The sequence below is a fragment of the Oncorhynchus masou genome, chromosome 3, assembly GCF_036934945.1.
Source record: "Oncorhynchus masou masou isolate Uvic2021 chromosome 3, UVic_Omas_1.1, whole genome shotgun sequence".
Lineage (NCBI taxonomy): Eukaryota > Metazoa > Chordata > Actinopteri > Salmoniformes > Salmonidae > Oncorhynchus > Oncorhynchus masou.
Genome location: NC_088214.1, coordinates 17,282,586 through 17,305,335, shown reverse-complemented (window position 1 = coordinate 17,305,335; position 22,750 = coordinate 17,282,586). Strand labels below are relative to the sequence as shown.

Here is a 22,750-nt window from a genome sequence, read left to right as displayed (position 1 = left end):
AGACAGTAATAGACATAGTTAGGTTGAGAAAACAATAAATGCGGCCTAGTTGGGACAATTTGGCTCAGAGGTCCAACACGTTGGATTTGGCTGTCAAACATCCAAACAAACGCGTAAACACCAGTTTACTGAATGTTTAACTTGAATAAGAAGTAAAGATATGTCCTATTACCTGCATAATGTATATAATAATGGGGAATGTTTTGCTAACCATCCAGGCAATAATACAATTTGACCTCTTATATTTTCAGTCTCTTCAAAAGGTGACCATGCTGATTCAATTTTATAACTATTCACTCAACATTTTAGTTGTGCCCAGACCGGAGATGCAATGCTTATTTTAAAATGTAATTAATTATATTATTTCTGTACACTAAATCAAAACTGAAATTAACCTTGAGGCTTATGTGGTGATGGTCTCTAGAAGGTGCATCCATCAAATACATTATTATTAGCACTGGATTCACTAACAAAATCACTGGCAGCAGAGGAATATATGACACCTCATCTCAATTCTTTGAAATGCCCAGTTGTCCATTAACTGCCACCTGATGAGATGCCCTCATCTCACCTTTGCCCCATTATGCTCCAAGTAGATTATTTTCTGTATGGTGCTCTCTATTTAAATTGAAACTGGGTATTGTCTTGTGTTTTTATTTTCCTGGTACACACAAACTGAACTGAAACATTATAGTAAAAGTGGCCTGCTAAATGAAAGATAGCTTGCCAACAGTTACTGTGTTTTTACATCCCTAGTATCCAGTAACGGATTTTCGGTGTTCCTACATGGCTTTGGAGACCTCCAAACAGGAACAGGTTCACACTCACAGTATACACACACTCAACATTGCCACCTAGAGGTGATAGTGTGTGTAAACTGTGAGTGTGAACCTGTTCCTCTGTTTGGAGGTCTCCAAAGCCATGTAGGAGCACAGAAAATCAGTTACTGGATACTGGAGTTGCAAAAATCCAGCAACTTTGCCCAAATGCCATTGTTTTCCAGAAATCCTGGTTGGAATCAGGAAAGAATAACAGGATATCTGTAATCCTCCAACCAGGATTTCTGGAAAACCTGTGAATTTTGGAAAATTTACTGGAGTTTTGCCACCCTACTTGATACAAATTACATGACATCTTTTAAAATATTTAAGGTAACCTCATGTTTAATAAAAGCACAAATAAACACATTACATTTTATTTTTGTTACTAATTTTCAAATGTACTCATGTAAAAAGTAGGTTATTAGCCTTGAGTACATTTTTTTAAGCAAAGTAGTAAAGAAAAGTAGATTGTCACGTTTAACAACTAGTAAAGAACACTCAATGTTCTGACAAGTATAGTTAAGTAAACATTCACATTTAACAACTAGTAGACTATGTTCACATTTAACAACGAGTACATAACTCAATATTCAGAATATATATATACACACTGAACAAAAATATAAATGCAATATGAAACAATTTCAAATATTTTACTGAGTTACAGTTCATAGAAGGAAATCAGTCAATTGAAATCAATTCATTAGGCCCTAATCTATGGATTTCACATTACTGGGCAGGAGCACAGCCATTAACATTCTATTAAATGGGAACAGCTCTGTTGGGCATTCCTGCAGTCAGCATGCCAATTGCACGCTCTCTCAAAACCTGCAACATTGTGTTGTGTGACAAAACTGCACATTTTAGAGGCCTTTTACTTTCCCCAGCAAAATGTGCACCTGTAATGATTATGCTATTTAATTATTTATTGACTGCTTATTGATGTGCCACACCCGTCAGGTGGCTGGATTATCTTGGCAAAGGAGAAATGCGCACTAACAGGGATGTAAACAAATCTATGCACAAAATTTGAGAGAAATAAGCTTTTTGTGTTTATGGAACATTTCTGGGATTTTATTTCAGCTCAAGAAAAATGGGACCAAAACTTTACATGTTGCATTTATATTTTTGTTGAGTATAATAATATGTCACGCAGACAAACATTTTTCAAACATAAATCTCTGTTTAAACCTCAGTACGCACAGCCTTTGATTACTTTTAAACAGCTTAACAAACAACCAAGAATACACCTCTAATACATAATCTGTGAGAAAAATCCCATTCCTTTTTCATTCAGGGAATATTTTGTCCTGTGTGCATATTTTGCTGTTGTAACGCAAAAGGAGAACTTGCTCAAACTGATCATCAGTCAGACCATTCCTTTGGGGGGTGAGAATGTTCCCATTATGACTGAAGAGGCGCTCCACAGGAGCACTTGAGGGTAGGATGGTGTTGAATTTGAGGAACAGATTTCTCACTCTTGGGAAGTATTTCAGGCAGCTGAGATTTTTGCTGGTTCCCTCCAGGTACCTCCGGACTTCCTCTTCTGTGTCACTGTTGCCGGTCCCAGGTCCGAAACTGAAAAATTCATCTTCTGACTGCATGTCGTCACTGCCGATTGGTGCACCATCAGTCAGCTCCATTGGGGTCGCCTCAGCTACTAGCATCAAATGCATGTCTTCTCTCTCAGCTTCTGGTAGCCACCACAAACGAAATTGTGGAGTAGTTGCTGTTGCCATTTTTGCATCCAGACTAGCAAACAGCTGTTTGAAGCGGGAATCTATTGCTTCTAGAACAGGGTTGATTACGTCGAAGAGATAGAGTGTAAGAGTTTTCTTCTCACATAACTTTTTCTTCAATGTGAGTACCGTTGGTATGACCAGTCCAAGAAAACATTTTTGCTCTCCTTGGAAGAGGTCCAGTGCAAAAGCAAGTGGCTTGAAGACATCTACGTATTCTTTTAGAAATGCTATCTCATAAGATAGCAGTCTTGGGACCCCCAGGCTGTCACAAACATCCATTAGTTTTGTTTCAGGGAGAGAAACCATCTTTTCCACTGCACAGTATTCAGAATTCCAGCGACTCTCACAAGGAGCAGTCAATTTCATTTTCTCTATGTCCTCCACTGCTGCTATAGTCAATGGGGATTGGTGGACTCTGTTCCATACTACAGAACACTTGGCCATTGCGCTGTAGTACACTTGGGCAGTTTCTCCCTGTGATAGAGCTTGCGCTAGGTCATGGGAGGCAATCAGATTCAATGCGTGTGATGCACATTTCTGGTGCGGCAGCAGAAAGAGGTGCATGGCCTCATCTGCTCCATCAAGAATGGTGCCCACGTCCTCAAATTCAACATTGTCATCTTCATCATTTTCATTGTCCCCCTTTGAAAACTCTTTAAAGACTTTGACAAAGTTGCTGCCATTATCAGTGACAGTAGCCTGAAGTTTGTTTTCAATATTGTAGGCCACATGAATCTCGTTTATCTTGGCTGCAATTGTATCAAATGTATGTGTGCCCCGTATTCTGGCACAGGCAAGTGCAGCAGACTTCCTCTCCAGCTCATTCTTGTCAATCCAATGACATGTCATCCCAATGTAGCTTCTGTTGTGGGCTGTCCAGATATCCGCTGTGGTGCACACTGATTGTACACTGTCAAGATTTTCCTTTAGTTTATCCTTCATTTTGGAGAATGCCATCTCAATTCTATTGATAAATGTATTTCGGGTCATGGACATCTTCCCTCCACTTAAACCCTCAATCAGCTTCCTGAACGCAGGCTGTTCCAAGACAGACAGCGATTGGACATCATCCACCATGAAGTTGAAGACCAGGGCGTTCACTTTTGGCTGTGATGTCATTTGATGGACAAGGCTTTCCAGCTTGGATTTCTTGTACTTTGGCTCCTTAGGAGAATCTGAGGTGGTTGGTCCATTTGGTCCATTCATCTCAACTTTAGGGGACTTTAGATACATGCTGGGATGCTTTCTCTGAAATACAAAAATAAAATGCATTAATACAGAAGCATACATATCAGAACATCTGTTATATTTGTAAAGCTCAAAATATTTGCCCAACCTATTTATTGCAATATACACAGAGCCCATCCTTGTGCAATTGCTTCTGCAGGTAAAAACACACATACACACTGACCACCAGTAGAATCCCGTTTACCCTTATGATATACTTCTCATGCATCTCAAGTCTTAAGTGGCATCCTCGGTCCTCTCCAGCTTTACTTATAGGACGAGACAGGCTATGTGAAACTATCAAGATCCCTTTACTTTCACTCTTTTCTTTCTTTATTTGTATGCAAAACACAATCTTAACCAAGTCACAAAATATATTAGTCAGTCAGCAAATTAACAAACGTGATGCTCTTGGACATGGCTACTCTATTGAGAAGCGCACCCTTTCCCAAATGTCTTTGTGGTTGCTGTCTTTTTTGTTGTTATTTTTCAGTAGGTGAAAATGACAACGCATTGCAATGCTTAAGAATGTTCGAATTACATTTCCAATATACTTTTTTGTCTGATCGTGTTATTGTATATGGGGGGTATGTCGACGCATGAGGGAACCAATGAAATGTCTGTATTATGGGCTGGACGAAATACACCGCCACCCAATCAAAACACAGCGAAACCTTCATTCTTTATTGGGAAAGAGATGGTAGCAGAGTAGAGGCTAGGCCACAGCTAGTATATAAAGTTGATACGGGCTTTGGTTACATTTTTTATAAACTATCTGCATTTTTAACACGCCATACAACATGTTAATTGAAAGCATTTACTAACCTCTAAATGTTTCTTCAGATTTGATGTCGAGTTCTTGGAGGTAGACAGCATGCGGATTTTGGGTTTGCATAGAACACATTGAACGATTATATTCTTGTCTTTTACTTCCTTGAAAATAAAATGTTGTCGATATCGCCAGACGTGGAACGATGTGGCAAGAGTACCGGTATCCATACTGGTATCCATTTTTAACAATTTATCCGTACAATGTGTTGCATTTAGAGCGAGACAGCAATTTGTGGAAACAGACAAAGCACACTGCGGTAGTCTGATTACGTAACCACGTAATCCGGATTACTTGTAATGCGTTACTACCATTGGTTACTTTTTACCGAAGTAACCCAGCCCCCTGTATGTTTGTGGCTTTGTTCCAAATGGTCTTTATTACAGTCGTGTATGATCACAATTTAGGAGATGATATTGATGTGGCACCTGGGTATAATTACTTCCCCAATAGTGAGTTTTTTCTAGAAGGGATACATATTTTGTCAAATAACTTTTCGTTTTATTTTTTTATTTATCTAGGCAAGTCAAGAAGAACAAATCAGGGAACAGTGGGTTAACTGCCTTGTTTAGGGGCAGAATGACAGATTTTTTACCTTGTCTGCTCACGGATTTGATCCAGCAACCTTTCAGTTACTGGCCCAACACTCTAACCACTAGGCTACCTGCCACCCCAAAGGCTGTAGGTTTGAGAGAATTTATGCAGCAGGTTCAAATCAAATGTTATTTTATTTGTCACATACACATGTTTAGCAGATGTTATTGTGTGTGTAGAAAAATGCTTGTGTTTCCAGCTCTGACAGTGCAGTAATATCTAACAATTCACAAAAATGCACATAATATACACAACCTAAGAGTAAAATAATGGAATTAAGGAATATATAAATATTAGGATGAACAATGTTGGAGTGGCATAGACTAAAATACAGTAGAATAGAATGCAGTATATACATATGAGATGAGTAAAGCAAAAATATGAAAACATTATTAAAGTGGCCAGTGATTTCAAGTCTATGTATATGAGGCATCAGCCTCCAAAGTGCAGGGTTATGTAACTGGGTGGAAGCCACCTAGTGATGGCTATTTAACAGTCTGATGGCCTTGAGATAGAAGCTGTTTTCAGTCTCTCTTTGATGCAACTGTACTGACCTCGCCTTCTGGATGATAGTGGGGTGAACAGGCAGTGGCTCGGGTGGTTGTTGTCCTTGATGATCTTTTTGGTCTTCCTGTGACATCGGATGGTGTAGGTGTCCTGGATGGCAGGTATTTTTCCCCTGGTGATGCATTGGGCAGACCGCACCATCCTCTGGAGAGCGCTGCGATTGAGGGCGGTGCAGTTGCCGTACCAGGCGGTGATACAGCCCGACTAGATGCTCTCAACTGTGCATCTGTAAAAGTTTGTGAGGGTTTTAGGTGCCAAGCCACATTTCTTCAGCCTCCTGAGGTTGAAGAGGTGTTGTTGCCCTTCTTCACCACATGTGTGTGGGTGGACCGTTTCAGATTCTCGGCGTACACATCACTGACGAACTTGAAGCTTTCCACTGCAGTCCCGTCGATCTGAATAAGGGCGTGCTCCCTCTGCTGTTTCCTGAAGTTTACGATCAGCTTCTTTGTTTTGTCGACATTGAGTGAGAGGTTATTTTCCTGGCACCAAACTCCCAGGGCCCTCACCTCCTTTCTGTAGGCTGTCTTGTCATTGTTGGTAATCATGCCTATTACTGTTGTGTTATCTGCAACTTGATGATTGAGTTGGAGGTGTGTGTGGCCATGCAGTCATGTGTGAACAGGGAGTACGGGAGGGGGCTGAGCATGCACCGTTGTTGGGCCCCTGTGTTGAGGATCAGCGAAGTGGAGGTGTTGTTCCCTACCTTCACCACCTGGGGGAGACCCGTAAGGAAGTCCAGGACCCAGTTGCACAGTGCGGGGTTCAGACCCAGGGCCCCGAACTTAATGATGAGTTTGGAGGGAAGCTATAGAGTTAGTAGAATAGTTAGGGTTAGCTAAAAGGCACACATTTTGGGGGGGGACAAAAACTGTATGACTCAATAGTCTGTCTCCAATGACATTTCAAAGCAGGTATGGGCAACTCCAGTCCTCAGGGGCCTGATTGGTGTCACTCTTTTGCCCCAGCCCTAGCTAACACACCTGATTCCAATAATCAACTAATCATGATCTTCACTTTAGAATGCAATTACTTTAATATGCTGCGTTTGGTAAGGATGAGGAAAAAGTGTGCCACTGTGTGGTCGATGTGCTTAAATATGTTGAGTCTTCACAGTGTTTGGAACATGTGTACCAAGTTTTGTTACAATATGAATATCCGTGACTGATTTATATGCAATTATGTGCCAGACCACGCCCATGTGAATGCTTACTGGTCAATAGTGGCCATGTTGTCTTAGGTACTAGTCTGGAAAATGTTGTGTTGGGAGAACTTTGTACATAGATGCCACATATGAAGTTACATACAGATTGGTCATTCGGTGCCAGAGGGGAAGCTTTTGAAGTATTTTTCACAAAATAAAAATGGCGGAAAATCCATCTGGCAGACCTTATGGGTCCTTGAGGCAAATTTGTTCATTGTGAGGAGCGGGACCAACTACCGAATTTCATGACTAGGTCAAACGGGGTAAGGGTCAAAGTTTGCATGTTAAATCGATTGTTATAGCACCACCATGTGGCCGATTGGCAAGACATTGCAGGGGAGGGTGTGGCCCTTGGACCTTTACCGTCAATACCAGGTTGCATCCTCCTAGGCTTTATAATCTCACAGGAATTTGCATTTTAATTTGGCTTTACAGAAGTAGAGGAATAATAATTAATGCTGCAAGCTCCTTTGCCAGGGTTCAGCTGTGCATCCACTGTGCCACCATCAGGAAAATGTTTACAGATTTCCCTATGACAATTTACTTCTGTACTATTTATCACACTTGACAAATATCAGAACTCAAAATCAAACTGATCATGCAATATAATATGCTTTTGAGGTATTTTGGAACATTTTCAATGATATTGAGGACCGCTGGACTGATCAGCATCAAATTTGGTACATAGCATCTACAGCATGTACCCATGTTTTTAAACACAACATTTTCCAAGACTCTAGCTCAAACAATATGGCCACTATGAGCAAAGAGCTTGAAACCAAACTAAACCATGTGTTAGAGGTTAGCATGTCCATGAACTTGTGTGCTAAATTTCATCACTCGGTCAAACAGATCAAGTGATATAAACATGTGCCAATAATAGCACCACTGTGGGGTTGATCTGAATGTGCTTGCATAGGTTGAGTATAGTCTGGAAAAATGTTGCTTTCAGAGACCTTGGCCAATACATGACATGTATCAAGTTACTTTTAGATTGGTCATAGTAGAAGTAGAATTTTAAGTGCTTTAAGTGCTCTTCACAAAATTCTAAATGGCAGGAAATACAACATGGCGGTCATTATGGGTCCTTGAGGAAAAGGTGTTTCTTGTGAGGAAAGAGACCTATGTACCGAATTTCATGACCATAGGTCATATTGTGAGGGGCGTGAGCTTCCAAAGTTTGTATTTTAATCGCTTGTTATAGTGCCACCATCTGGCCAATCGGCGCGGGATTGCAAGAGAGGGTGTGGCACACGGGACTTTACCATCATGTTAAGTTGCACCTTTGTAGGCAATACCATCTCACGGAAGTATACATTATAATAATGAACTGGAATAATAAAAATAGGTCTTTAGCAGCCTATGCTTGCTGAACCCCTAATAATAATAATAAACGCTAACAAATACAATAGGGTTTCAGGTGACTTAGCTGCTGAACCCCTAACTAGGAAAGCGTGACTGACTAGTTGTGACAGCACACCATACTTGATCCGCAGGAGTCCGGCTAGGACGTGCTTGTGTCCTCGCCAAAGCCTCCATCTGTTTGGGCATGACTGTTAGCCCTATGAGGAGTATCCGTTATTCACTATGCTAATGCTCTCCACACTTGCCAATGCCCTGCCACCATGCCAACTCTGGTGGTGAGAGCTATATTTACAAACAGCTGTCATGATATTGGTTCAATGAAGAACACAAGAGTGAATATTAATACTCTGTAACCTATTGTAACATGCAATGTAACATGCATAAAACAAAAATAATAATCTAATTCACATAGTACTTCGAAACACTTCTAAAGAGCTAATGTATATATTAATTTTAATATGACTTTTTAAATCTTCATAAGAAGTATGCACTCTGCAAAACACATACATGCCAATAGGAAATATAATCCTTCACAAGAAAAACAGGTTCAACAAAACCATGGGCTGGCCAGATTGACAGGTAAAAATACCAGAGATCCAAATGTCAATCGAATGTTGTATTCAGGTCTTGCCATGTTTTAAGGGCTACAGGATTTACTTATCTTATTACTTTTAAAATTGAAAATGAAAAAGATACAAATTTATTGCAGATACTGCTCATCATCAACACTGGTATCTGAACAAAAATAGTCTCTCAGTCCTCCATCCTACAGGACAAGTTACATATAAACTGGACACGGTATGAGACAATTCACATACCCACAGCTGTCAATGTTCATTACGTCTTTCTGTTTCACTCCATCTTTCATCTATAATTGCCTCTTTTAGATGTGAAATCCTATCTCTTTCTCAGTCGCACCGTTTTCCCACCATATCGCTCTTTCACTCCGTATTTAACTCTGTTCTTTCCCTCTGTCCTCCTCTCCCTCCTGCTGACTGTCTCCCTATAAGGGAAAAACCAAGAACCGGAGGAGGTGTAATACTTCCAGCCACCCATCAGGTTTCCCCTCTCCAGTTTGAGGTAGGTCTTGTCTCCCCTCTCCAGTTTGAGGTAGGTCTTGTCTCCCCTCTCCAGTTTGAGGTAGGTCTTGTCTCCCCTCTCCATGATCAACAGGCCTGCGTTGGTGGCTGCCTCCCGCGTCACATTCTGGTCCCCAGCGAAGGCTGAGATCATTGGCCACCCATTCCCCATCAAACTAATCTGGGGAAGAAGAACCACAGAGTCTCAATGCCAAATAACTAACCGTATGTGAGACATGTGTGATTGCTACATATGATGTATGTGTGGTGTGTATCTCACTTGGATAGTTTGTTATAGACCTTCACAACATGGCAGTTAAAGCTGTAGACTCCCCTCCTGGGGGCTAGGAAGACACTGCTCTCCTGGTCAAAGTGATTTCCCACATTCACCAGGATCTGAGGTAAGAAGAGAAAGGGAGAGAATTAATACAGGAGAATAAGAGAGATGGGGAGTGATGGTATATAAATCACCCTGAAGAAGGCACAGTGATGCCGAAACGTTGGTGATTTACCCAATAATTTACTAGGAGTTTATAAACTCAGCAAAAAAAGAAACGTCCTCTCACTGTCAACTGCGTTTATTTTCAGCAAACTTAACATGTGTAAATATTTGTATGAACATAACAAGATTCAACAATTGGGACTTAAACTGAACAAGTTCCACAGACATGTGACTAACATAAATTGAATAATGTGTCCCTGAACAAAGTGGGGTCAAAATCAAAAGTAACAATCAGTATCTGGTGTGGCTACCAGCTGCATTAAGTACTGCAGTGCATCTCCTCCTCATAGACTTGACCAGATTTGTCAGTTCTTGCTGTGAAATGTTACCCCACTCTTCCACCAAGGCACCTGTAAGTTACTGGATATTTCTGGGGGGAATGGCCCTAGCCCTCACCCTCCGATCCAACAGGTCAGAGACGTGCTCAATGGGATAGAGACCCGGGCTCTTCGCTGGCCATGGCAGAACACTGACATTCCTGTCTTGCAGGAAATCCTGCACAGAACGAGCAGTATGGCTGGTGGCATTGTCAAGCTGGAGGGTCATGTCAGGATGAGCCTGCTGGAAGCGTACCACGAGGGAGGAGGATGTCTTCCCCGTAACGCACAGCGTTGAGATGGCCTGCAATGACAACAAGCTCTGTCTACTGATGCTGTGACACACCGCCCCAGACCATGACGGACCCTCCACCTCCAAATCGATCCCGCTCCAGAGTACAGGCCTCGGTGTAACGCTCATTCCTTCGACGATAAACCATCACCCCTAGTGAGACAAAACCGTGACTTGTCAGTGAAGAGCACCTTTTGCCAGTCCTGTCTGGTCCAGCGACGGTGGGTTTGTGCCCATAGGCGACGATGTTGCCGGTGATGTCTGGTGAGGACCTGCCTTACAACAAGCCTACAAGCCCTCAGTCCAGCCTCTCCCTGCCTAATGCGGACAGTCTGAGCACTGATGGAGGGATTGTGCGTTCCTGGTATAACTCGGGCAGATGTTGTTGCCATCCTGTACCTGTCCCGCAGGTGTGATGTTCGGATGTACCAATCCTGTGCAGGTGTTGTTCACGTGGTCTGCCACTGTGAGGATGATCAGCTGTCCGTCCTGTCTCCCTGTAGCGCTGTCTTAGGAGTCTCACAGTACGAACATTGCAATTTATTTTCCTGGCCACATCTGCAGTCCTCATACCTCCTTGCAGCATGCCTAAGGCACCTTCACGCAGATGAGCAGGAACCCTGGGTCTGTAGAAAGGTCTCTTTAGTGTCCTAAGTTTTCATAACTGTGACCTTAATTGCCTACGGTCTGTAAGCTGTTAGTGTCTTAACGAACGTTCTACAGGTGTTGTTCATTAATTGTTTATGGTTCATTGAATAAGCATGGGAAACAGTATTTAAACCCTTTACAATGAAGATCTGTGAAGTTATCTGGATTTTCACAAATTATCTTTGAAAGACACGGTCCTGAAAAAGAGACGTTTCTTTTTTCCTGAGTTTATATAGTGTGCAACTCTCTTTATTTTATAGCTTATAGTTTATTCGCCATTAGTCAGCACCTCTACATACAATAATTGTATCTGGGTGTGCGCCATGTCATGTTTTTTATAAGGTATAGATATCAATCATTCATCAATGATCAATCAAAGAGAAATCAATCAACAACCAAAGGGAATTCATTAATCAGAATGATGTGATACTTTATATGGTCAATGTTTCTTTACATTTGTTCACCTGGTTGAAGTAGATGATCATGATGCAGTTGCTCATGGCTGTGGGCTCATGGTTGGTCTGGCGGGTGGCAGAGAAGGCCACCCGGCCGTGCCTGAGCGTACTGACATGCCCAGAGCATTTCCCACTGGCTCAGAGTTGGGAGTGGAGTCACAGATTACCAAACACTTCCCTTTTAGGACTATAGGCTCTGTGTCATTCTGGGCCTGAGCCCCTAGAGGCCCCCATAGGAGCAGCAGCATTAGCAGCACTGTGGGCTCGAAGTTGGAAGGATGAACCAGCCTGGGATACATGCTTTTAATTGGCTGTTTTGAATGTAATTCTGTGATTGATTCAATTATGGAGGAATGTTACTTAGAGACATAGATACACATGGTCAAGCAAAAGAGGTGTACGACTTATAAATCAATAGATATTCTGTCCTTTGCTGGATGAACTTGGTCCTCAATTGGTTGAACTTGGTTGAACACCCTGATCTAAGACAGCAGTCTCTTATCCCACCTAGTGTAGACCCTATGCAGGAATTCTCCCAGTGATAGAAACAGAGGTGAGTCAACAGGTAGGACTGACAACCAGGAGGTTTTGGGGTTATTAGTGTTCAGCAGCAGGAGCCAAATTCAGAACACATGCAGTCACTTCCTCCATTTCCCACCCACACTATCTGTCTGTCTGTCCTTCCCTTCCTCTCTCTCTCTCTCTCTCTCTCACTCTGTTCTCACCGATGATTATATGCTTGTTTGCAACTGAGGGAGAGAATGAATTTGGATGTGTTCCAATCTACTTCATCATTGCACAAGACCTGAGGGAGAGAATGAAAAAGGGAGGGAGGAGGGATAAATTGAGAAAGGTAAAGATAGGGCACCTGTGAGGAATCTTGGCATTGGCTACCAGAAAAGCTTTTGAAGAGGAGAATATTGTTAGTGGGGGACCAGGGGAGGATGTCAAATCCAGGAGATAGTGAGAAAGAAAGAGGGAGTGAGGGAGCAACTCCCTCCTGACGTTCAACATGCCCCCCCTCCTCCTCTCACCCACCATGTTATCACTTAGTGTCTCTGTCCTTCTCTTTCATTCACTCACTTAATTCCTCAGGTGTTTATCTTTTCACAACTAAATATATGGTTACTGTAAATCACACAGAGAAGATGGCACTGAATCCAGTATTGATAGTATACATAGAGGTAAATGCCCAAATAAAGGAAACACTTGAGCAAATGAGGAATTCAAAGTATATTGAAAGCAGGTGCTCCCACACAGGTGTGGAATTAACATCCCATCATGCTTAGGGTCATGTATAAAAATGCTGGGCAGGCCCAGTTGCCCATTATTTTGGCTACCATGGCGAGAAGAGATCTCAAGTGACTTTGAAAGAGGGGTGATTGTTAGTGCACGTTTGGCAGTGGTTTTAGTGACGAAGACTGCTTGACTTGCTGATGTTTCACGATATGCCTTGGCCGTCTCAGTCACACAATCTTATGGGAGAGGGTTACAGGAGATTCTGGAGTGGCCCCTGAGACAGCTTTTTCTACCACCATCAACAAAACACCAAATTATGGCATTTCTTGTGGAATAATGGTATCGCATCCCTCCAACACTTGTAGAATCTTTGACAAGGCACATGTTTTGGCAACTCATCGTAGCCCAACGCCCTATTAAGACACTAAATTGATGTTTCCTTTATTTTGGCAGTTACACATAGAACAACATTTTAGACTTTATACTCTGTTTATGTGATTCCCTTTCCTAAAATAATCTCTCTACATTTTGTAAATTCAAGTGTAAAAATACATGGACATCTCTGATGGTCACTCTTTGACTTTAGTGATTAACCTGTTATAAACAATCTTTTAAACTATGACATTAGTGATTAACCTGGTTATAAACAACCTTTTAAAACAACCTTACACACGCTCTTCAAGCACCCACGCACTTCCTCACACGGACCCAACACTGTATGTTTCATAGAGTTGGTCCACACGGTATGTTTCATAGAGTTGGTCCCCAATATTCAATAAACAGTCAGTAGATGAACAGTTTTCCTGAATGATCTGAGATTTTAAACACAAACAATGTAGGGATTTGCAAAACTAGGCATTTATTCACTGAGTACTGTAATACAATCCTGGAGTCTAGGTTTATGTTAATAATAAAAAAAGAGATGATGATATCACCTGTTACAGTTTGAAAGGTGTCCTCCTTGCTTTCCATATCAGTTGAAGTCAGTCATTTGTCCTTAGAGATGGAGTGATAGCAACACATTCCCTGTAACATCTCTCTTCTCTGTTCTCCCATTCTACAGTATCAGACACCTCCCTTTGAAACACACATCTAAATAGCCATGCCAGAGGACCCACGGCTCTCTCTCACTCTCACTCATTTTTTCTCTATAAATGAAAAGTGCCAGTGAAAGTATTGCATCTGAGATGTTTCAATATTGAAGGTTATTTTGTTGAAGGTCATACCTTGACCATCTTCAAGTGAATACTTTTCAATATAATAGCCTACGTAAAAGGAGTGTACAAAACATTAGGAACACATGCTCTTTTCATGACATAGATTCACCTGCTCAGTCTATGATCCATTATTGCCGTCACTTCAATCAGTGTAGACGAAAAGGAGGAGACAGGATAAAGAAGGATTTGTAAGCCTTGAGACAATTGAGACATGGATTGTGTATATGTGCCATTCTAAGTGTGAATCGGCAATACAAAATATTTAAGTGCCTTTGAACAAGGTATGGTAGTAGGTGCCAGGCACAACAGTTTGTGTGTCAAGAACTGCAACCCTGCTGGGGTTTTCACACTGCTGGGTTTTTCAGTTTCCTGTGTGTATAAAAAAAATGGTCCACCACCCAAAGGACATCTAGCAAAACATGACAACAGTCAGAAGCATTGGAGTCAACATGGGCCAGCATCCCTGTGGAATGCTTTCGACACCTTGTAGAGTCCATGCCCGACAAATTGAGGCTGTTCTGAGGGGGCAAAAGGGGGTGAAACTCAATATTAGGAAGGTGTTCATGATGTTTTGTACACTCAGTGTAATTTAACCTTTGTGAAAGCTTCTAATGCCTAATGATTTTGTCATCTATATTACAATATGGTTCAGTCCACATCCCTTCCACCTTTTCTAAACATCATTTATGGTATTTAGCTTGGTACATGGGTGCCACATAGAACGCATATTGATTATTGTATGCATAAAAAAAATTGTCTAAACAAACTTGTGAAAGGGAATGGGACCCCATAGCTGTTACACCACATTAATCTAGAACTATCAACTGAATGTGTACTTTTATAATTCTTTAAGAATATTGTCCTGTAGTTTGGATGTATTTGATCAAAAAACCCTCTGCCTTGGGTCCAAGTTACTTGGGTCTTTCAAATTCCCCTAAACTGTGACAAAATTAGGACATTCACATCCATTCCTTACTGATTCAAAGTCATAGTTCAAAGTATTTCAAGTCCTGAATGCTGTAAGAATGTAGTCTTACATACATTCATGCTCACACAAGCTCTTTTGTTCATAGTCCAATCCCTCATGAGATCCTGGGAGACGTTCCAGAAAGAAACCTCCACACAAAGTCTCCATCCCTGAGGCCCACCCCGAAGGTGTCCCAGCTATAGAAATATAATTTTTTTATTCTCTGGTCTCGAATGATCCCTCACACCCTCACTATAGAGATTCTGCTGTGGAGCTCAGCCTTGTAGAGGCCAAAGCCTAGGCACACAGGCTGGTTGAAGGAGGTGCTGAAGGTGTGCAAGTGGGTCAGGGTGTTGGAAGGCCCCACCTCCGAGAATGTGATTGTGCCCATGCCATAATCCAGGGCCACACCCACACGGTTGCCTGACATCCGGCTGGAAAGGCGGGTCTTCCTGCGGTTGTGCCAGGCAGCCAGCTTCCTGTCGTGCTGCTGCGTCAGGCTCCAAGACATCTGCAAGTCAAAACCTCATCCATTATCTAGCAGTCAATAGAGAAACCAACCAATCTCTCTTGTGATGTCAGTTGTATTTAAATAGACCAATTAAATTCCTCAATCAGTTAACAAAGAAATTCAAAAAGCTTCGCTACCACCATCAAATAAACTAATATCTAATACTACTCTTATTACCACAACTGTTCCTATTATTAAAGACCATATGTAGAAGATGGGTGATGATAATATACCTTGTTATTTCCAAAGGCAGTGCCCTCCTTCCCTTTCCGCCCGATGCTCCGGTAGGACACCGCAATGTCCCAGAAGCCCTCTGCCTCCAGCTCCCAGTAATGAGTTCCTGAGGAGAAGGTCTGGACGGTCAGGACTTGAGCCCAGTGGTCAAAGCGGTCAGGGTGAGTGGCACACGGAAGGCGCTGTTTGACCCGCATGGCTGACCGCAGGCCGTCCGAAATGCTCAGGAGAGGATGGGCAGAGTTAGTGTCCAGAGTCAACGGACTTGTTACTATGGAAACAAAGAAACAGACATACAGTGCATTCGAAAAATATTTAGACCCCTTAACTTTTTCCACATTTTGTCACGTTAAATAGTTTTTCATCAATGAACACACAATACTCCATAATGACAAAGTGAAAACAGGTTTAGAAATTCTAGCAAATGTATTAAAAATAACAAATTCCTTATTTACACCCTTTGCTATAAGACTCGAAATTGAGCTGAGGTGCCTCCTGTTTCCATTTGATCATCCTTGAGATGTTTCTACAACTTGGGAGTCCACCTGCGGTAAATTTAATTGATGGGACATGATTTGGAAAGGCACACACCTGTCTATATAAAAGGTCCCAAAGTTGACAATACTTTTCAGAGCAAAAACCAAGCCTTGAGGTCAAAGGAATTGTCCATAGAGCTCAGAGACAGGATTGTGTAGAGGCACAGATCTCAAAGCGTACCAAAAACATTCTCTGCAGCATTGAAAGTCCCCAGCTTGAAGCGTCATACCCAAGAAGATTCAAGGCTGTAATCACTACCAAAGGGGCTTCAACAAAGTACTGAGTAAAGGGTCTGAATACTTATGTAAATTTGATCTTTCCGGGGGGGAAGAAATTTGAAATACCTGTTTTTGCTCTGTCATTATGGGGTATTGTGTGTAGAGGATAAAAAACTATTTGATCCATTTTAAAATGTGGAAAAAGTAAACGGGACTGAATACTTTCAGAATGCAACGTACGAAGCAGAGGGAAACAAATATATAAATGAATAAACAAGCGGAATTCCTCCCATCTCAAATCTATGGGTTGAAGGTTTGGCCTGTGCACTCACAGAGCTCCCTCTTGAGTTCGGTGAGACAGCGCAGTGTCTCGGTGATGAACTCTCTGTACTTGCTCTCGATATCCTCCATAATATACTTCCTGTCCAGGCTGAGGGAGTCAGGAGTGAACAAGGGACAATTCAGGTCCGCAAGCAGCCTGTTACACATAGCACAGCAGGTTAGACATAAATCATATTATACTCAAACACACGAACATACAAACAAACACACACAATATCATACTAATGAATGTCTATTTTTTATTTACCTTGAGTCATCAGATTGAAATGCCTGTGGACAGAACAAAAGAACAGGAGTCAAGGACTGTTGTAAGACTTAAAATGCACTGTTATAAGACAATAACACAAAACTGTTAAAGGGATAGTTTGGGATTTTGGCAATGAAGACCTTTATCTACTTCTCCAGAGTCTCCGGGGTTAGTAGATAAAGGGCCTCATTGTCAAAATCCTTAACTATTCCTTTAATAAAGTTGATCAAATTTTCCATCAAGAAAATAGACATTCATTGACGGTAATGAATTGAAGCACAAAGCCTTTAATGCCATCGTACAAATCCTGCACAAATGGCCCAGTGAATCTCCCCCAGATGGACAGGGAGGTAAACAGATTAGTTTAAATCCTCCGTTATGTAGTATACAACAGATGCTGTCTCATAAATAAATACAGTAGGTGGTTAAAACATTGCAGTACAGTACAAAGGTGAATGTTGAGATTTAGAATGATTACCAGAATAGTGACGTACTGTATGGAATCTGATGGTATGAGATGATGGCTTTGATCTATTTGGTTTGTTGGACATTATTCAAAGGTTGTGTCTAACGCACAGAGAATAACTGCCTGAAATGGTTACTGTGAGGTTGGATATGTATTGCCATATTGCAAAACTGACTCTGGAGTGGTCACAAATAATCCCATGGAACTTGTCCCAAAAGTAGGGGTGTTAACACCACTAGCCTGGCTGAATTCCCAAACTGGCTCCTCTTACTACCATGGTCCCCAAATTATCCCCAGATACCAATTGGCTCCTTCAAACCCTCTCCCCTCTCTGGTCATATTGGTAACTGGTAAAAGGGTTATTAATAAACATTTCACCCAAATGAGCAGGAAGGGGTCTGTCTCCTCCAGCAAGGAGCCCAGGTAATGGTGGATGTCCCGGGTCTGGCTCAGGTCCTCTCGAACCCTGCTGCAGTTGTTCTGGAGGCGATCCACAGCCTGCTGCCTCTCTTTCCTGGTGCTCTCCCTCAGGGCCAGCACCAGCCTCTCCACCTGCAGCTGCAGGGCTATACCCATACGCTCCACCTGGGAGTCATCTGCCACAGACAAGTCCTGCAGGCGGACAACAACCACCACCAAAGACTAAGGTTATAACAAGACCCAACGTCAGGGCAGAATAGAAGGCCGGATAGACTAACATAAGCACGAACAGTAAATTGATGGACTGCTATAAGCATACAGTGTGTGGTTACTTACTGTTATAGTGTGGTCAGTATTCCAGTGCTCTTGGAGGATCTGTTCACCTTTATTCAGCTTCTCATCTGCTTTCTGGAGAAGGCTCTGGAGGATTACCTATGGAAACATACACACAGATTTAGAACTGTTAAAGCCACACTATAACACCAGCTGTAAGGAACTACATCGCTAACTGACCTTCAGGTCCTCCTCCACCTTCCTCAGTCCTTTAACCCGGTGCTGTGTGTGGCCACCCTCCAATAAACAGTCTGCACACACGTACACACGCTCGTCTGCACAGTAGTAGCGGAACATCTCCTCATGGGCAGGACACCTGCGGTGGGACAGGTCTCCCAGAGGTTCCACTAGCAGGTGTGTCTTGAAGGCGGGCCGCTCCAGGTGGGGCTTCAGGTGCTCGGCACACAGAGACACCTCACAGCGCAGACAGGTCTTCACCGCCACAGCATTCCCAGACTGGTCCCCATCCCCCACAGGGGGGCAGCAGTCACACGCCACAACCCCCTGTTCCTCCTGACACTGTGCGCAGGTGAAGCGACCCCTGACCCCCGCCTCCCCGTGGCCCCAGGCGTCTCGCACACATGCTGGGCAGAAGCTGTGGCCGCACGGCAAGGTCTGGGCCTGGCTGAAGACGTCGCGGCACACTGAACACGTCAACTCCTCCTCCAGGGACGCCATGACGACCGTTTTGTCAACAGGAACACAAAAGGGAAAAGGCACCTTTGTAAACAAAAACATCAATGTCAACATTTGTGTCAAGTTGTCAAAAATAATGAGCAGTTGAAATCATCTTAATTCCCAACATTTTATTTTCAAGCCACATGATGACCGTTATAAGCGGTGAGTCGAGTCCTGAGGACAAGTACGTTTACAGTGCACTCTTTAAAAAAAGGAGCTATCTAGAACCCTAGTGTTTTTGGCTGTCCCCTTACTCAAGCATTTATAATTCAAAATAAACAAAAACAAAACAAAACACAGCCAAAGAACCCCTTACGAATCCTTTTTTCTAAGAGTGTTCACACCAAAGTCACTTATGTAAAAACTAATACTAGGAATTAGGAACAGGGGCTGTTCAGTCTATGTGTAGTCCTCTACACCGGCCTCTTTATCTGCCTACTAATCAACCATTAAGTCTGTTTATAAGATCTTCGGCCATTGTCCTCAATTGTTAGAACACCTCAAGATCTCCCACCGTTCGCTAAAGCTGTACATAGTCTATCGGTAAATAGCCCACCCAATTTTACCTACCTCATCCCCATACTGTTTATATTAATGTACTTTTCTGCTCTTTTGCACACCAGTATCTCTACCTGTACATGACCATCTGATCATTTATCACTCCAGTGTTAATCTGCAAAATTGTAATTATTCACCTACCTCCTCATGCCTTTTGCACACAATGTATATAGACTCTTTTTTTTCTGTGTTATTGACTTGTTAATTGTTTACTCCATGTGCAACTCTGTGTTGTCTGTTCACACTGCTATGCTTTATCTTGGCCAGGTCCCAGTTGTAAATGAGAACTTGTTCTCAACTAGCCTACCTGGTTAAATAAAGGTGAAAAAAAATGTGTCTTTGGTGGCAGACAGGACTGTTAATTCTGTATTGAACTGGTATAACCCGTATCACTGAGTTTATTCTCATCCTATGGAGTTGTAACACTGACCTGATGCTCATCCCAATCCCTGTCTGTCGCAATGGAGGGATCAAGGGATCATCCTCCCAGCCCGCCTGCTTGCCTAAAAAATGTGACTGAGATACCAATTCTTGGTATACAGCCTGAAACAAACCACTCCAGAAACATGGAAAGTTTCCTTACAAGCCAGAATGCCGAATAACATTTAATTTGATCTTACTATACTGGTTGTCTGTGCAGTTGGTCCTTCAGTGGGTAATTTTTGTTAGACCAAATATCAACAGGAAAGCATTGAAATGTATATCCCCCAGCACATGCTTAAAACCACGTAAACACCTGCAAGACTTTCGTTAGTATGCATGCATGTACTTTCGTCTTGGGCACGTGCCGTTGGTCGTGAGCAAACAAATCTTTATTGCCACCCACAGAGACCCGCATTTTCAAGTAGGTTTAATAATACTTCCTGTGGATATTTTGTCTCAAATATCGACCCACTGAAGGACCAACCCCATGGTTAATTGGTAAAATCAAATATAATTGTATTCAACATTCGTGACAGACATGGGACGTTTACTTTTTTTAAAATATATGTAAATGTGTGTGGCAATCTACTCACAATGAAAGGCATCGCCACAATCGGGACTACCGGCCTGCCTGCCTATGTGATCCTGCTTTCCGGTTTACGACTGTTCTATACTCATTCTGATGAAACTCTTCGTTCTTTCTTCTGATTGTTCAGTATAGATTCCCCCTACCTGTTTGTGTCCCAAGGCTGTCAGAGTGTGGTCATCGTTAGGTGTTTTCCTGTCAATGTGTGTAGAAACCGGCTAATCCCATACCTATGTCTGTTTAAGCAGAGGGACTGACCTCTGAGAGCACAGAGTCACATGACCAACTCAGAGAGCGAGTTTCCATCTCAAATCTCTAAGGAGGCTTTCTCTTCTCATCTCCTTTCCTGCATCTGCAGCGCTATGAAGTAAACGTAGATAATTGGGTAATATTCGGTAGATACCTTGATCAATGAGATTCCAGCCTATTTTCACCCACTCAAAAAACAGCCAAAAGTTTGTTGAATTCCCAATGTGTCATCGCTATGCTTTCAACCATCTAAAAGCACAACCAAATTCCAATGGAAAATGTCAGATAACACATTTGGGTGACTTTTTTTATTTTATTTTTTATCTGGCATTGATTTTCCATTAGAATTAAGTTATATCAGATATTTTGCTTATTTTTAGAACAAGCTAATGTGTTATCACTAAACTTCATCTAAAACCACAACCAAATGACTTGGATTGCAATTTGAAATTACATTGAAGTAAATACATGCTGCAAGTGATCAATGACGTTTTGAGATTCCGTGCAGATTATTATAGCAATTGTGAAGATTTCCAGAACATGCACACTTTCTATGGTTACATAAGAATACATTTATTGTCACATTAAGCTCAAAATGTGGCAATGGATGTCTTACTAATTTTAAGAAAGAAGAATTCAGGACAAAATATTTTTGACATCTGGGATGTGAAAACTTTGATGCTCAATATCTCAGAACTATGCTTTGTGCAGATAGAACCTTATAGTCCCAAAGTCACAATAAAATGTGTTAATAGGCTATTTACAGTATTGCAAAAGTGATATTGAATTGTGTTTGGTTGTCAACACTACCAAATATCAACATTTGAAGGAGATGTTTCTGCTGCTTGGATAGCTCCATCTGTGCCACTGAGTCTGGCTTTAATTCCAGTTTGTCTGCAAATTCATAATTGATATGTTGGATTCATGTCTCCATTTCAACCAAAAATCTAGGTCAAAGAATAGGACTAAATCAAATGTTATATGTCCTTTAAATACAGTTTTATTTGATTTAATCATATTCTTTCATTTAGATGTATTTTTTGAGGTGGAGACGTGAATCCAACATATTTATTATTAACTTGTAGATTCCATTTGAAATCAACCAAAGCTTGAAACCCTTGGCCTATATGTATTGTATATTTTTAGTTGAATCCTGGACTGAATTTAAACAATAGCTGTTGAAGACTTCCCAAATGCTATATAAGCTTAAATAGCATCATTGATTTTAAAAAAGTAAAACAATTATTTCACCTTTTATTTAACCAGGTAGGCTAGTTGACAAGTTCTCATTTGCAACTGCGACCTGGCCAAGATAAAACAAAGCAGTGTGACACAGACAACAACACAGAGTTACACATGGAGTAAACAATAAACAAGCCAATAACACAATAAATAAATCAATGACACAGTAGAAAAAATAAAGTCTATATACAGTGTGTGCAAAAGGCATGAGGAGGTAGGCAATAAATAGGCCATAGGAGCGAATAGTTACAATTTCGCAGATTAACACTGGAGTGATAAAGAAGCAGATGATGATGTGCAAGTAGAGATACTTGTGTGCAAAAGAGCAGAAATGTAAATAAAAATAGTATGGGGATGAGGTAGATAGATTGGGTGGACTATTTACAGATGGACTATGTACAGCTGCAGCGATCGTTTAGCTGCACAGATAGTTGATGTTTAAAGTTGGTGAGGGAATAAAAGTCTCCAACTTCAGCAATTTTTAAAATTAGTTCCAGTCACTGGCAGCAGAGAACTGGAAGGAAAGGCGGCCAAATGAGGTGTTGGCTTTGGTGATGATCAGTGAGATATACCTGCTGGAACGTGTGCTACGGGTGGGTGTTGTTATCGTGACCAGTGAACTGAGATAAGGCGGAGCTTTA

The 22,750-nt window shown here is 41.8% G+C and overlaps 2 protein-coding genes and 1 pseudogene across 2 annotated transcripts; all 3 read right to left on the bottom strand.

The window, feature by feature from the left end:
• Positions 1 to 1,124: 1,124 nt before the first annotated feature.
• Positions 1,125 to 4,885, bottom strand: zgc:161969 (uncharacterized protein LOC569044 homolog). Its single transcript, XM_064932933.1, has 2 exons — positions 4,616 to 4,885; positions 1,125 to 3,811 (listed from the first exon to the last, which is right to left on the bottom strand). The coding sequence occupies exons 1-2, from the start codon at positions 4,799 to 4,801 to the stop codon at positions 2,111 to 2,113; spliced, it is 1,887 nt and encodes a 628-aa protein (XP_064789005.1). The 5' UTR covers positions 4,802 to 4,885; the 3' UTR covers positions 1,125 to 2,110.
• Positions 4,886 to 8,788: 3,903 nt separating this feature from the next.
• Positions 8,789 to 12,366, bottom strand: LOC135511412 (cerebellin-1-like; annotated as a pseudogene).
• An 87-nt stretch (positions 12,367 to 12,453) lies between these two features.
• Positions 12,454 to 20,863, bottom strand: LOC135511401 (E3 ubiquitin/ISG15 ligase TRIM25-like). Its single transcript, XM_064932925.1, has 8 exons — positions 20,765 to 20,863; positions 18,554 to 19,093; positions 18,377 to 18,472; positions 17,999 to 18,232; positions 17,155 to 17,177; positions 16,898 to 17,043; positions 15,810 to 16,081; positions 12,454 to 15,576 (listed from the first exon to the last, which is right to left on the bottom strand). The coding sequence occupies exons 2-8, from the start codon at positions 19,049 to 19,051 to the stop codon at positions 15,307 to 15,309; spliced, it is 1,539 nt and encodes a 512-aa protein (XP_064788997.1). The 5' UTR covers positions 19,052 to 19,093; positions 20,765 to 20,863; the 3' UTR covers positions 12,454 to 15,306.
• Positions 20,864 to 22,750: the final 1,887 nt, after the last annotated feature.

Coding starts and splice junctions, on each gene's coding strand:
- zgc:161969 (XM_064932933.1), bottom strand. CDS start 4,801: ATGGATACCAGTATGGATACCGGTACTCTTGCCACATCGTTCCACGTC. Junction 3,812..4,615: donor ATCTGAAGAAACATTTAGAG/GTTAGTAAATGC, acceptor TTTGTATTTCAG/AGAAAGCATCCCAGCATGTA.
- LOC135511401 (XM_064932925.1), bottom strand. CDS start 19,051: ATGGCGTCCCTGGAGGAGGAGTTGACGTGTTCAGTGTGCCGCGACGTC. Junction 17,178..17,998: donor ACCCCTTCCTGCTCATTTGG/GTGAAATGTTTA, acceptor TTCTGTCCACAG/GCATTTCAATCTGATGACTC. Junction 16,082..16,897: donor CGAACTCAAGAGGGAGCTCT/GTGAGTGCACAG, acceptor TTGTTTCCATAG/TAACAAGTCCGTTGACTCTG.